At 45.9% G+C, this 14909-nt stretch overlaps 1 protein-coding gene across 1 annotated transcript; it reads left to right on the forward strand.

Annotated features, from left to right (window-relative positions):
• SIGLEC15 (sialic acid binding Ig like lectin 15) lies at positions 1 to 6335 on the forward strand. The gene is made up of 3 exons (XM_039344533.1): positions 1 to 29; positions 3156 to 3571; positions 5947 to 6335. Exons 1-3 carry the CDS (start codon positions 1 to 3, stop codon positions 6333 to 6335), a joined length of 834 nt encoding a protein of 277 aa, XP_039200467.1.
• Positions 6336 to 14909: the final 8574 nt, after the last annotated feature.

Here is a 14909-nt window from a genome sequence, read left to right on the forward strand (position 1 = left end):
ATGGGCAACATTTCTAGATGTGGGATACGGTAGGCGCGATAGCAGCGTTCCAGTATCTCAGGGGCTGCCCCAAAGAAGAGGGAGTCAAGCTGTTCTCCAAAATCCCTGAAGGCAGGACAAGAAGCAACGGAGGGAAACTAAGGAGAGAAGCAACCTCGAACTAAGAAGAAATTTCCTGACAGTCAGAACAATTAACCAGTGGAACAACCTGCCTCTAGAAGCTGTGAATGCTCCAACACTGGAAGGTTTTTAAGAAGAGACTGGACAGCCATTTGTCTGAAATGGTGTAGGATTTCCTGCCAGGGGGTTGGACTAGATGACCTCCAAGGTCCCTTCCCATTCAGTTATTCTTTCTGTTCTCCTGAGCGGAGACTTTCGAAGGATGCAAAAAAAGAGAAAGAGAAAGAATTGCATGTCTTAGCTTAAAAGGCACTGAACTGGCTAATCTGCCTGAGACAGGATCACTCAGATATTCAAGTGACCTTCAACGCTGCTAGTTCTTGAGTTTCTCTGGATTAAGATTTGCAAGAGATTCAACAAAGCATCTTGCACTTCACCTTGCCAATAGAGGACAGGATTTCTAGCTCAAGGTTGAACTGTGGGGTCCCAGATGCTTTCTGGGCTTGGTGGTTTTCTTGCATTATCCTTCCAACTAGGATAATGAAAAGAAGAAATAGGGGAGACATGATAGCAGCGTTCCAGTATCTGAGGGGCTGCCACAAGGCAGAAGGGGACAGGCTGTTCACCAAAGCACCAGAGGGAAGGATGAGAAACAACAGATGGAAACTGACCAGAGAGAGAAGCAACCTGGAACTAAGGAGAAACTTCCTGACAGTGAGGACAATTAACCAGTGGAACAGAAGTTGCCTCCAGAAATCGTAGGCGCTCCATCCCTGGAGGTTTTTAAGAGACTGGACAGTCACTTGTCTGAGATGGTGTAGGTTCTCCTGCTTGAGCGGGGGGCTGGACTAGAAGACCTCCAAGGTCCCTTCCAGCTCTATTCTATTCTATTCTATTCTATTTGAAAATATGGAATGGAATATAGAATAGAATAGAATAGAATAGAATAGAATAGAATAGAATAGAATAGAATAGAATAGAATAGAATAGAATAGAACAGAACAGAATAGAACATGGAATGGAATATGGAATAGAATAGAATAGAATAGAATAGAATAGAATAGAATAGAATAGAATAGAATAGAATAGAATAGATGGAAAGAAATAGAACATGGAATGGAATATAGAATAGAATAGAATAGAATAGAATAGAATAGAATAGAATATGGAATGGAATATGAAATAGAATAGAATAGAACAGAACAGAATAGAATAGAATAGAAAGAGAGTTGGAAGGGACCTTGGAGGTCATCTAGTCCAACCCCCTGCTCAGGCAGGAAACCCTATACCATTTCAGATAAATGGCTGTCCAGTCTCTTCTTCAAAAATTTCCAGTGTTGGAGCATTCACAACTTGAGGAGGCAAGACGGGGACTCTGAGTTTCATGCCAGTTAATTCAAGACAAATTTTAACCAAGGAGACTGTCATTTAATGCAGGGCATGCACATACACACACATACACACACAATAGACAGGCAGACAGACAGACAGAGGAATTCTGAGAGTTGAAGTCCACAAGACCAAAAGTTGCCAAGCTTTTCCACCTTTGCTTTCGTCCATTTATCACAATATCACAGCAGATCTGATGTTTCTCTCAGCATTGTCTTGTGACTTTTTTTTTTATTAAAGCAAATGACTAGAAATTCAACTGACCCTCTAGACCAGGGGTCTTCAAACTTGGCCCTTTGATGACTGGTGGACTTCAACTCCCAGAATTCCCCAGTCAGGCACGCTGGCTGAGGAATTCTGGGAGTTGAAGTCCACCAGTCATCAAAGGGCCAGGTTTGAAGGCCCCTGCATTATGTGATGCCACAAGGTAGAAGAGCAGGTTGGGGACAAAGCATAGCTGGCTGAGGAATTCTGGGAGTTGAAGTCCATATCTCTTAAAATGGCCACGGTTGAGAAACACCAGTTTAGCTCTTGCTGAGTTAGCATTACTTCCCCCTCACATTATGTCAGGGGTCTTCAAACCTGGCCCTTTTATGATTTGTGGACTTCAACTCCCAGAATTCCTCAGTCAGCCATGCTGGCTGAGGAATTCTGGGAGTTGAAGTCCATTCCTCTTAAAATCTACCTCAGGGATCTACAAACCTGGCCCTTTTATGACTTGGGGACTTCAACTCCCAGAATTCCTCAGTCAGCCATGCTGGCTGAGGAATTCTGGGAGTTGAAGTCCACTCCTCTTAAAATCTACCTCAGGGATCTACAAACCTGGCCCTTTTATGACTTGTGGAGTTCAACTCCCAGAATTCCTCAGTCAGCCATGCTGGCTGAGGAATTCTGGGAGTTGAAGTCCACTCCTCTTAAAATCTACCTCAGGGATCCACAAACCTAGCCCTTTTATGACTTGTGGGCTTCAACTCCCAGAATTCCTCAGTCAGCCATGCTGGCTGAGGAATTCTGGGAGTTGAAGTCCACTCCTCTTAAAATCTACCTCAGGGATCTACAAACCTGGCCCTTTTATGACTTGGGGACTTCAACTCCCAGAATTCCTCAGTCAGCCATGCTGGCTGAGGAATTCTGGGAGTTGAAGTCCACTCCTCTTAAAATCTACCTCAGGGATCTACAAACCTGGCCCTTTTATGACTTGTGGAGTTCAACTCCCAGAATTCCTCAGTCAGCCATGCTGGCTGAGGAATTCTGGGAGTTGAAGTCCACTCCTCTTAAAATCTACCTCAGGGATCCACAAACCTAGCCCTTTTATGACTTGTGGGCTTCAACTCCCAGAATTCCTCAGTCAGCCATGCTGGCTAAGGAATTCTGGGAGTTGAAGTCCACTCCTCTTAAAATCTACCTCAGGGATCTACAAACCTAGCCCTTTTATGACTTGTGGACTTCAACTCCCAGAATTCTGGGAGTTGAAGTCCGCTCCTCTTAAAATCTACCTCAGGGATCTACAAACCTGGTCCTTTTATGACTGGAGGACTTCCAACTCCCAGAATTCCTCAGCCAGGCATGCGTGCCCCTGTCCTAGATATTTAAGCAGAGTCATGCGTGCATGATGTACCAAATGCACAATTTCCTTCTGGGTGAAGGAAGCCCTCTCACCTCTTGTTTTCATGGGCAGGCCTCTCTTCCAAAGGATGGTCCATGCACGTCCCCTCGGAGGTGGTGGGCGAGGTTGGCAAGTCCGTGGCTCTGCCCTGCACGTTCACACACCCCCACAAGATGTACGACAAGGCCCTGACCGCCATTTGGCACGTGAGGGAGCCTTTCGACGGCCCGGTGGTGTTCAAGTGTGTCACCCAAAGTTCCAGTGACCTCTGCAGAGTTACGGTGGGCTTGAAGAACCGATACAAACTCCTGGGAAACCCCCGACAGAACAATCTCTCGCTCCAAATTGAGAATCTCAACTGGAACGACACCAACCGATACTTCTGCCGGGTCGAATTCTCGGGGGATCTCCACGACAAATACGAAAGCCGGATGGGGATTCATCTCCGTCTCGTAGGTGAGAAGATGGGGAATGCATCGAGGAGGGTGTCTGCAAGGGGAAGTAGTGTTGAAGGAAAAATCTTCATCAGGGTTCAGTCCAACATGGCGACTGCTTTAGAAAGAAGGTTGCAGTTTATTGAAGAGGAGAGCCAGACAGAAACATTGGCTCTGGAAGAAAAGAGAGCGAGCACATGTAGGGAGTGGGGTTTTATACCTTCGTGAGCTCTTTGTTTGGAGTAGTTCCTGTAGCATGTACTTTGACCTCAGTCTGAGTGTGCCCTTTGGCGTCTGTGGGTTAATCCTATTATGTCCTGTCTTAGAGTTTGGGTGGGATATGTAGATTTTAAGTGTCTTTGTCTTCCTAAGCTTCTAGCGGGGGGGAGGGGCTCCAACCTTCCTGAATGGATTATCACATCTGCATTTCTGCAGAGCTGGTTTTTTGCTTGGGGGAGGGAGACTTGGGGCTATTAAGAAAAACTGGGCATGCTTTTCTGACTCTTTAATATTTCCTTCTCTGGGGGGGGGGCTGACTTCCCACACTAGGAAGAGACGACAGGAAAGCCCATCCCTCTGTAAGGATTCCCAAGACCTCACTGATCCTTCATGCAATTGCTGCATATTCCTGTTTGTGGGTTGTGCAGCTCTGGAAAGATTGGCGTTGTTGCCGTAATGCCTTGGGGTTGATTGCATGTTGCCTTGAATAGGGCTGGATAGTCATGGTGGATTCCTTGGGTGCCCTCAGAGCTTGGTTGTTTTTGTCCAGATGTTTCATTACCCAAGTACCAAGGACCCCACAGTTCTCCTCCTCCTCCTCCTCCTCCTCCTCCTCCCAAAACTCACTCACTTCTCAACACTGATGATGTTACCTAGCTGGGTAATGAAACATCTGCAAGAAAACAACCAAGCTCAGAGAACACCAAGGATTCCACACTCATCTCCTCCTCCTCCTCCTCCTCCCAAATCTCACTCCCTTCTAGCACTGATGATGTTACCTAGTTGGGTCATGAAATGTCTGCAAGAAAATAACCAAGCTCAGAGAACACCAAGGACCCCGCACTCCTCCTCCTCCTCCTCCTCCTCTCAAAACTCACTCACTTCTCAACACTGATGATGTTACCTAGTTGGGTAATGAAACATCTGCAAGAAAACAACCAAGCTCAGAGAACACCAAGGATTCCACACTCATCTCCTCCTCCTCCTCCTCTTCCTCCTCCTCCTCCTCTTCCTCCTCCTCCTCCTCTTCCTTCTCCTCCTCCTCCTCCTCCTCCTCCATCATTCCACAAACCCCACTCCCTTCTAGCACTGATGATACCTTGTTTGGTTAATGAAACATCTGCAAGAAAACCACCAAGCTCAGAGAGCACCAAGGACCCCTCACATCAACTCTGAGCTACAAATATTCTCTTTAATGGGGTGAATTCCCCCCCCCTCCAGAACAATGGGGCCAGAGCCCAGTTTGCATGTAAACTCTTGAAGGCATTTTGACCAAGTTCACCTCTACTGCTAAAGTGGCTGCTCTGTTTGTGGCATACGTTTATAATATTTTAGACTTTATATTTCATGTTTTGTCTTTTTATCTCTTGTGGTTTTTTTATTGAAATGTGATGTGAATGCGCCTTACGATAAATAATAATAATGTAGCATGCTGTATCGTATGAATCCAGCTCTTTATAACATATCCAACAAATTAAAGCAAAGCAAGCCATTTTGCTTTAATCAATCAATCAATCAATCAATCATTTAAAACAACCTGGTCATGTCCAGAAGCCACAAATTTAGTCTATATTCAAACTAATTTTAAAAGCTATAAATCCAGTGGTGGAATTCAGCCGGTTCACACCACTTTGGCAGAACCGGTAGCTAATTTTTTGTTGCCCAGGACCAGAACGGACTTCCGGAAGTGGCATCCATGCAGAGAACCGATTGTTCACACATTTGAATCCCACTACTGAACAGATAGGTAGATAGATAGATAGATAGATAGATAGATAGATAGATAGATAGATAGATAGATGGATGGATGGATGGATGGATGGATGGATGGATGGATGGATGGATGGATGGATGGATGGATGGACAGATACAGTGGTGGGATTCAGCCAGTTCGCACCACTTCGGCAGAACCAGTAGCTAATTTTTTGTTGCCCAGGCCCAGAATGGATTTCCAGAAGCAGCATCCATGCAGAGAACCGGTTGTTCACCTATTTGAATCCCACCACTGTATAGTTTGTAGTAGGTTCCCCCAGGCTGGCTGGGGAATTCTGGGAGTTGAAGTCCACATATCTTAAAGTTGCCAAGGTTGAAAAACACCAAAAGAAGGGAGGGACTATGTTACAAATGAGAACATCCTGAGTAATAACTTATGGTTCCTATTTTTGATACGTTCTGCAGCTGCCCCCAGGATTATAAATATCTCTGTCCAGGCTGGGAAGGATCGTGACTTCCATGCCATGTGCACGGCTGAAGGTGAACCTCTGCCCACCCTGATGTGGGCTGGTCCCCTGTCTGGAAATGCCACCTCCGTGTCCAGCACAGGTCACCAGATCACCAAGGAGCTTCAGCGCCTGTCTCACGATGGGAAGTACACCTGTGTGGCCACCAACAGCCACGGCAGAGCAGAAGCGAGCGTCTACGTCTACAGGTTCAAAGCTGGAAGTGCTTCCTGGATCATGATTCTCTTGTTCGTAGCTTTGGGGATCAAGCTGGTGGCCCTGCTGGTGATCTTAGGGATCGGGGCCTATTGCAAGGGAGGTACGTATCCCTCTTTTAAATGCCAGTGACCTCTGTGGGGATCAAGAGAGGACAGGCTTGGCTTGAAGCTCAGGCCATCAGTAAATCCCAATGTGGACTGCTGGGTTCCTGACTTAGTTGGGATCGACTCAATAAACTGTGGCCCAGTGGCTCCTTGTTTAGCGACCACTTCATTTTGCGACCATTCACAAAGACGATGGTAATTTTTTAAAAAAATATTTTCCAACCAACGCACCGAATTCAGTGGTGGGATTCAGCCGGTTCACACCACTTCGACAGAACCGGTAGCTATTTTTTTGTGGCCCAGGCCCAGAACGGACTTCCAGAAGTGGCATCAAACACAGAGAACCGGTTGTTCACCTATTTGAATCCCACCACTGACCAAATTTCACGCGCCTGGTAGCTAACACCATCAGAGTGAAAAGATTAAAGTCTTGTTAGTTTTAGGCAGCAGCCAGGTTGGAGCTGAGCTTATTAATTAGCAATGAGAAGCCGTGTGCTGTGAAGAGGAGCAGATCAGGGATTGCTAGTTTAAGCAATCTCTCCAGCTTGTGAGTGGGGAAGAGGGAGAAAAAAAAAACAGGTCAGGCACAGGATGCTGTAACAGAGAATTTTTTCCGAATCCGAAGGCAACAACCAGTGATCTTTGCAGCATATCTCTCTCTCTCTCTCTCTCTCTCTCTCTCTCTCTCTCTGTCTCTCTCGCTCCCCCCTCCATCTCTCTCTCTCTGTCTCTCTCTGTCTCTCTGTCTCTCTCGCTCCCTCCCTCCTCCCTGTCTTCTCTCTGTCTCTCTCTCTGTCTCTCTTTCTCTCTGTGTGTGTGTCTTTCTCTCTCTCTCTCTGTATCTCTCTGTCTCGCTCCCTCCCTCCCTCCATCTCTGTGTCTGTCTCTGTGTGTGTGTGTGTCTGTCTCTCTCTGTGTCTCTCTCTCTTCTTTCTCTGTCACTCTGTCTCTGTCTCTCTCTGTGTATCTCTCTCTGTCTCTCTGTGTGTCTCTATGTCTCTCTCTCTCGCTCCCTCCTTCCATCTCTCTCTCTCTCTCTCTCTCTGTCTCTCTGGGTCTCTCTTGCTCCCTCCCTCCCTCCCTCCCTCCCTCCCTCCCTGTCTTTCTGTCTCTCTCTCTCTCTCTGTGTCTCTGTCTCTCTCTGTGTGTCTCTGCATCTCTCTCGCTCCCTCCCTCCATCTCTGTCTCTGTCTCTCTCGCTGTCTCTCTGTCTCTCTCTCTCTCTCTCTCTCTCTCATCTAGTCCAACTCCCAAGCAGGAGACCCTAAGCCACAATCTAGGTTTCTTTGGCTTAGTGCAGGGGTCCCCAACCTGTGGGCCGTGGCCCACTACTGGACCTTGACCTATTTGCAACTGGGCCGGCGCACATATGCACACACAGCCCGACTCACATAAATGGTGGGTGCCAGCACTCACAGCCCCACTCACATGAGCGGTGGGTACGCACGTGGCCGTGCCTGCCCCCCGCACAAAACCATTCTCTCTTCCCCCTCCCCCCCGTGCCGGGCCACCAACCCAGAAAGATTGGGGAATGCTGGCTTAGTGCATTGTGTAAACACCCTTGTGTTTGTGTGGGTTTGTTCTCACTGTGAGTTGTGTTTGGGGGGTGCATGAAGGGAGTCTCAGCCAATCTCATTGTACACATGTTGCACTTTGAACTGTGGTTAAGGTACATGACCCAAGATTTCTGCAGTCAGTTCTCACAGGCAGTTGCAATTTACCAACATGTTAAGCTGGGCCAATTTTAACCTTTTCTTTTCTAGCATGGTGTTTTGTGTGAACGCAACCTACAGTATTTGGTTGGTTGGGAGTTCAGTGCCTTTTGCAAAGATGGCTTAAGTGTGTTGGGTGAAGACAATCAATAGATGGTTATTTCCATGATTTGATGCAGATGTTGAGATGGTAAATGCGGAGATTCATCAACAATGGCAAATTATCATAGCATAGCTGTGCACCTTCTAACCCAGGGGTCTTCAAACGTGGCCCTTTTATGACTTGTGGACTTCAACTCCCAGAATTCCTCAGTCAGCCATTTTGAGGAAACTGAGGGCTTGGATCTAGTCCAGGGGTCTTCAAAGTTGGCCCTTTGATGACTGGTGGACTTCAACTCCCAAAATTCCTCAGCCAGCGTGCCTGGCTGAGGAATTCTGGGAGTTGAAGTACGCCAGTCATCAAAGGGCCAAGTTGGAAGACCTCTGCTCTAACCAAGAATGTCCTAGCACCTGGATTGAAGAAAGATTGTCCATGCTCAAGTAGAGGCATCCTGTTTTCAGCTTCAAAATATCTCAAGCAAGCCCAGGTGTTTCAACCTTACTTCAAAACTGAAATCAACAAGATCTTTCAAGGAAGAAAACCAGCATATTGCAAAGGAGCTATGGCCCTTGTCCAATACCTCGTTTTTTAAGTGAGAAGAACTTTTAAATGAGGTTGTCCTGAAGCCTACGAACTTTCAGAGGCAACTAGAAGTAGATGCATAAGTCAAAGGTTTTCTATCTAACTCAAGAGCGTCCAACCATGGCAACTTTAAGTCTTGTGGACTTCCACTGCCAGAATTCCCCAGCTATAATAATAATAATAGTAAAGTTGGAAGGGACCTTGAAGGTCATCTAGTCCAACCCCCTGCTGAGGCAGGAAACCCTACACCATTTCGGATAAATGGCTGTCCAGTCTCTTCTTAAAAACTTCCAGTGTTGGAGCATATCATTTGCCTGTAAGCAAAAACTGGTGGGATCATAAAATAGAGAAAGTCATAGAAAATGATAAAATTAAACTGCTCTGGGACTTCAGAATTCAAACAGACAAGCACCTGCAACATAACACCCCAGACTTAACAATTGTCGATAAGAAAGACAAAAAAGTCTGGATAGTGGACGTGGCAGTGCCTGGAGAAGCAGAATAGAAGAGAAAGAACTGGAGAAGATAACAAAATACAAAGACCTACAAATAGAAATAGAAAGACTGTGGCAAAAGCAAGCAAGGGTAGTACCAATAGTCATAGGCTCCTTGGGTGCAATCCCAAAACAACTGGAGCACCACTTGAACACCATTGGCATTGACAAATTCGCTATTAGTCAATTGCAACAGGCGGCCTTACTAGGAACTGCTTCCATCCTGCGACGATACCTGTAATACCATCAAACATCCACATCTGCCTATCCCAGGTCCTGGGTAAGGACTCGATAGGTAGACAAAATGCCAAATCCAGTCTGAACATCTGGCTGACTGTGCGATGATCCATAATAATAATAATAATAATAATAATAATAATAATAATAATAATAGTTGGAAGGGACCTTGGAGGTCATCTAGTCCAACCCCCTGCTCAGGCAGGAAACCCTATACCATTTCAGACAAATGGCTGTCCAGTCTCTTCTTAAAAACTTCCAGTGTTGGAGCATTCACCGCTTCTGGAGGCAGGTTGTTCCACTGGTTAATTGTTCTAACTGTCAGGAAGTTTCTCCTTAGTTCTAGGTTGCTTCTCTCCTTGATTAGTTTCCACCCATTGCTTCTTGTCCTGCCTTCAGGTGCTTTGGAAAATAGCTTGATTCCCTCTTCTTTATGGCAGCCCCTGAGATATTGGAATACTGCTATCATGTCCCCCCTTGTCCTTCTCTTCGTTAAACTAGACATACCGAATTCTAGCAACCGTTCCTTATATGTTTTAGCCTCCAGTCCCCTAATCATCTTTGTTGCTCTTCTCTGTACTCTTTCTAGAGTCTCAACATCTTTTTTACATCGTGGTGACCAAAACTGGATGCAGTATTCCAAGTGTGGCCTTACCAAGGCATTGAAGAGTGGTATTAATACTTCACGTGATCTTGATTCTATCCCTCTGTTAATGCAGCCCAGCACTGTGCTGGCCTTTTTGGCAGCTGCAGCACACGGCTGGCTCATATTTAGGTGATTGTCTACTAGGACTCCGAGGTCCCTCTCACAGTTACTACTATTGAGCATGGTGCCACCTATGCTGTACTTGTGCATTTGGTTTTTCTTGCCTAAATGTAGAACCTTGCTTTTTTCACCACTGAATTTCATTTTGTTAGTTAGTGCCCAGTGTTCATCATGTTAGTGCCCAGCTGACCATCATGGCTGAGGAATTCTGGGAGTTGAAGTCCACGTGTCTTAAAGTTACCAGAGTTACACTCCTGATCTAATTTATCAAGATCCTGGACCATTTCAACCTTTTGTTCTGGAGCACCTAGGGATAATCTAGCAAGAAATATGTGAATATTTTCGATTGGTTTTCTTACCTTTTGCATTACAGATAACTTTATGGTTCCAACCAGCTTTTCACGGTAAGAGTCTCTCGAGTCTTGTTGAATATAAGTGGATTTCTAGAAATTATGTATCTCGTGGTAAGATTCCCAAATCTAGAAGGAAAAAGGAAGGGTTTGCTTTGTAGAATTTAAGTCGGACAGAGCTGATCTTTCAACCACAGCCCACAGCTAGACCTTACAAAATGGTTAGCCAGTTGCTTTGGTCTCCTATCATGTGATCATATAAAATCGGTCTCTCTGATTCTTCAACAGGGGCCAAAGTCTATTTAAAATGTGTAACTGGAACCTCCTAATTCATACTTGGTTCAAAACTAATCCATGAACTCTGTAGGTTAACCAAGTAAAACAATTTATCAGAAGGTCATAGAACAGCCAATTCAAAATTAGGGTCCATCAATTCATGAAAAAGAAGGAATTCTCTTCTAGAACAGGGGTTGTCCAAGCTTGACAACTTTAAAAGCTGTGGACCTCAACTCCCAGAATTCCCCCATCCAGCGTGAATTCTGGGAGGGGAAGTTCACAGGCCAAGGTTGAGCACCCCTGTTCTAGAAAAGTGTTTCTCAACCTTGACAATTTTAAGGCATGTGGACTTCAACTCCCAGAATTCCACAGCCAGCAATGCTGGCTGTGGAATTCTGGGAGTTGAAGTCCACATGCCTTAAAATTGTCAAGGTTGAGAAACACTGCTCTTAGAAGATCAGATCATGGCTGTTCTTGAAAGTTACATACTTCACTGCAAATCTATTACTGTCTGTGAACATCCATGCAGTATCCTGTTAGCACCATCCTACCACTGTGAGTTGTGTTATTTATGGCTTGGGGTTGACAGGTCCTTGATGGAACTCGACAGACCAAAAAACAACAACAATGGAAAATCAGTTCTGGAGTTGTCCCAGGAAAAAAGGGGAGGGAGGGAGGGAGGAGCAAAATATCCCAAAGACAAGATTAATTTCTATTTTCTTCTCAAAAAAAAAAAAAAGCAACTCGTGGTTTTCTGCAGGGTTACTAATGAAATCCATTCCTTCAGGGAGCAGAAAGATCAGCGTAACTGAGGCAGCTGACTTGGGAAAATGTGAATCACGGTTCCTTTTTAGAAGAGCACAAAAACGGAGAGCAGAAATTTGATGTGTATCAGATATTCATCTTCGGCCTGGTTCCAGCCTTCCAGAGAGAACGGCCGCTGTGATTTTGTGTTGATAATTGTCTGTGTTAATTTTACAATTTAATAGCCTCACATTGTCTCCCTTAGCAAGCACTAGATAATGGATGATGGATTTATAGCAGGGATCTTCCAACTTGGCCCTTTGATGACTTGTGGACTTCGACTCCCAGAATTCCTCAGCCAGGCACCTGAGGAATTCTGGGAGTTGAAGTCCACCAGCCAGAAAAGAGCCAAGTTTGAAGACCCCTGACAAAATGTGAGGGGGAAATAATGCTAACTCAGAAAGAGCTAAACTGGTGTTTCTCAACCTCGGCCATTTTAAGAGGTGTGGACTTCAATTCCCAGAATTCCCCAGCCAGCTATGCTTTGTCCCCAACCTCTCTTCTACCTTGTGGCATCACGTAATGGAGGGGCCTTCAAACTTGGCCCTTTTATGACTGGCGGACTTCAACTCCCAGAATTCCTCAGTCGGCCATTTTGATGAAACTGCAGGCTTGGATCCAGACCAGGAGTCTTCCAACTTGGCCCTTTTCTGACTGGTGGACTTCATCTCCCAGAATTCCTCAGCCAGGTCCTCAAGTCATCATTTGCTCCTCCCTCCCTCCCCTTTTCTCCTGGGACAACTCAAGAACTGATTTTCCATTGTTGGTTTTTTTTAGTCTGTGGAGATCCATCAAGGACATGTCAACCCCAAGCCATAAAGTCCACAAGTCATGAAGCCATGAATTCCACAAGTCATCAAAGGGCCAAGTTTGAAGACTCCTGATTTGTAGTCTCTCTAGATCAGGGGTGAGGAACCATGGCCCTTTTATGACTTGTGGACTTCAACTCCCAGAATTCCCAGCATGGTTGGCTCAGGAATTCTGGGAGTTGAAGTCCGCAAGTCATAAAAGGGCCAAGGTTCCCCATCCGTGCTCTAGACGTCCGCTGACTACGGTTGCTATTATCCATGGACATGTTGTGAGGGATTCACAATTTAGAGAGCTTCACGCTGGAGCAGTGGTTCTCAACCTGTGGGTCGGGACCCCATTTGGGGTCGAATGACCATTTCACGGGGGTCACCAAACAAGGCTGACCGCCATTTTTCCCCCTTTTCTTTGGCCACGCCCCTGGCACCCGGTGATGTATAAGTGGTTGGGGGTCACCACAACATGGGGAACTGTATTATGGGGTCGTGGCATTAGAAAGGTTGAGAACCACTGCGCTGGAGGTATTTATAAACTCTGCCTAAAGATGTTTGCTGTATCTAGCAAGCATCCCAAAAGCAGCAGCTGTTGTTACGCAAAAGCGACACACCATTTCTGGAAACAAATCGGATCAGGGGATTTGAAAGGCTACCGTGAGAATGACGCCTTGTTGCTATGAAAGAGAACATTGGTAGCTCAGGGTTGAAATGAGAGGTCCCTGGTGCTCTCTGAGTTTGGTTGTTTCCGAGCCTAAGTAAGTAACATCATCAGTGCTAGGAGGGCGTGGTCTTTGCTCTCTCTTCATAATACAAGTGACTTTCCCTGTCGGAGCAAGGAACCACCGAGACCATCCTCCACCAACACTGACAGGGCAAGTCACCAAAATATGAATCAAGAGGAAACCCCGTTCTTTACCAGCCCTGCTGATGTTATCTAGTTGGGTCATGAAACGTCTGCAAGAAGACAACCACATCCAGAGAGCACCAAGGACCCCACGGTGGTCGTCGTCCTCCTCCTTTTCCCTTCTTCCTCCTTCCTCCTCCTCCACACATTCCCCACCCCCTTCTACCACTGATCATGCTACCTAGTTAGGTCATGAAACGTCTGCAAGAAGACAACCACATTCAGAGAGCACCAAGGACCCCACACTCATCTCCTCCTCCTCCTCCTCCTCCTCCTCCCCCCCTCCACTTTTCCCTTCTTCCTCCTTCGTCCTCCTCCTCCTCCACACATACCCCACCCCCTTCTACCACTGATTATACTACCTAGTTAGGTCATGAAACGTCTGCAAGAAGACAACCACATTCAGAGAGCACCAAGGACCCCACACTCATCTCCTCCTCCTCCTCCTCCTCCTCCTCCCCCTCCACTTTTCCCTTCTTCCTCCTTCGTCCTCCTCCTCCTCCACACATACCCCACCCCCTTCTACCACTGATGACAATACCTAGTTAGGTCATGAAATGTCTGCAAGAAAACAACCAAGCTCAGAGAGCACCAAGGACCCCACGATTCCATCTTGAGCTAGATATTCTATTACCCTGGAAATCTATTAAGCTTATCTTACATATATGCAGCTAACCTGGATGCTTTCCTTCACAGACCACCGAGGCAAGAATCTCCATACGAAAACTTCAGTCGGAGAATCAACTCCATAAGTCAAAGTCTGTCTCCAGAACCTAGAGTCACGCACACCTATTAAAGATCCAGTCTTTGGCTCACTCTTTCTCTTTTTCATCCAAAGAAGATCCCATTCCGTCTGTCAATGTCATGTCTGTTTGAGACAAGATCTCTGTGGTTAAAACCCACAGTGGCTGAACGTTGAGTGGAAATAATAGAATTACTGGTAATTTCTATGGTGGAGAACTTACAGGAGAAATAATGATAATAATAATAACAATAACAACAACAACAACAAAGACCTACAAATAGAAATAGAAAGACTGTGGCAAAAGCAAGCAAGGGTAGTACCAATAGTCATAGGCTCCTTGGGTGCAATCCCAAAACAACTGGAGCACCACTTGAACACCATTGGCATTGACAAATTTGCTATTAGTCAATTGCAAAAGGCGGCCTTATTAGGAACTGCTTCCATCCTGCGACGATACCTGTAATGCCATCAAACATCCACATCTGCCTATCCCAGGTCATTGGGAAGGACTCAATAGGTAGACAAAATGCCAAATCCAGTCTGAACATCTGGCTGACTGTGCGATGATCAATAATAATAATAATAACAACAACCTTGGAGGTCATCTAGTCCAACCCCCTGCTCATGCAGGAAACCCTATACCGAGGAGGAGGAGGAGGAGGAGGAGGAGGAGGAGGAGGAGGAGGAGAAGAAGAAGAAGAAGAAGAAGAAGAAGAAGAAGAAGAAGAAGAAGAAGAAGAAGAAGAAGAAGAAGAAGAAGAAGAAGAAGTAGTAGTAGAAGTAGTAGAAGTAGTAGTAGTAGTTGGAAGGGACCTTGGAGGTCTTC

Source organism: Crotalus tigris, unplaced genomic scaffold (genome assembly GCF_016545835.1).
Source record: "Crotalus tigris isolate CLP2741 ecotype Arizona unplaced genomic scaffold, ASM1654583v1 scf7180000017929.1507224028:355905, whole genome shotgun sequence".
Taxonomy (NCBI): Eukaryota; Metazoa; Chordata; class Lepidosauria; order Squamata; family Viperidae; genus Crotalus; species Crotalus tigris.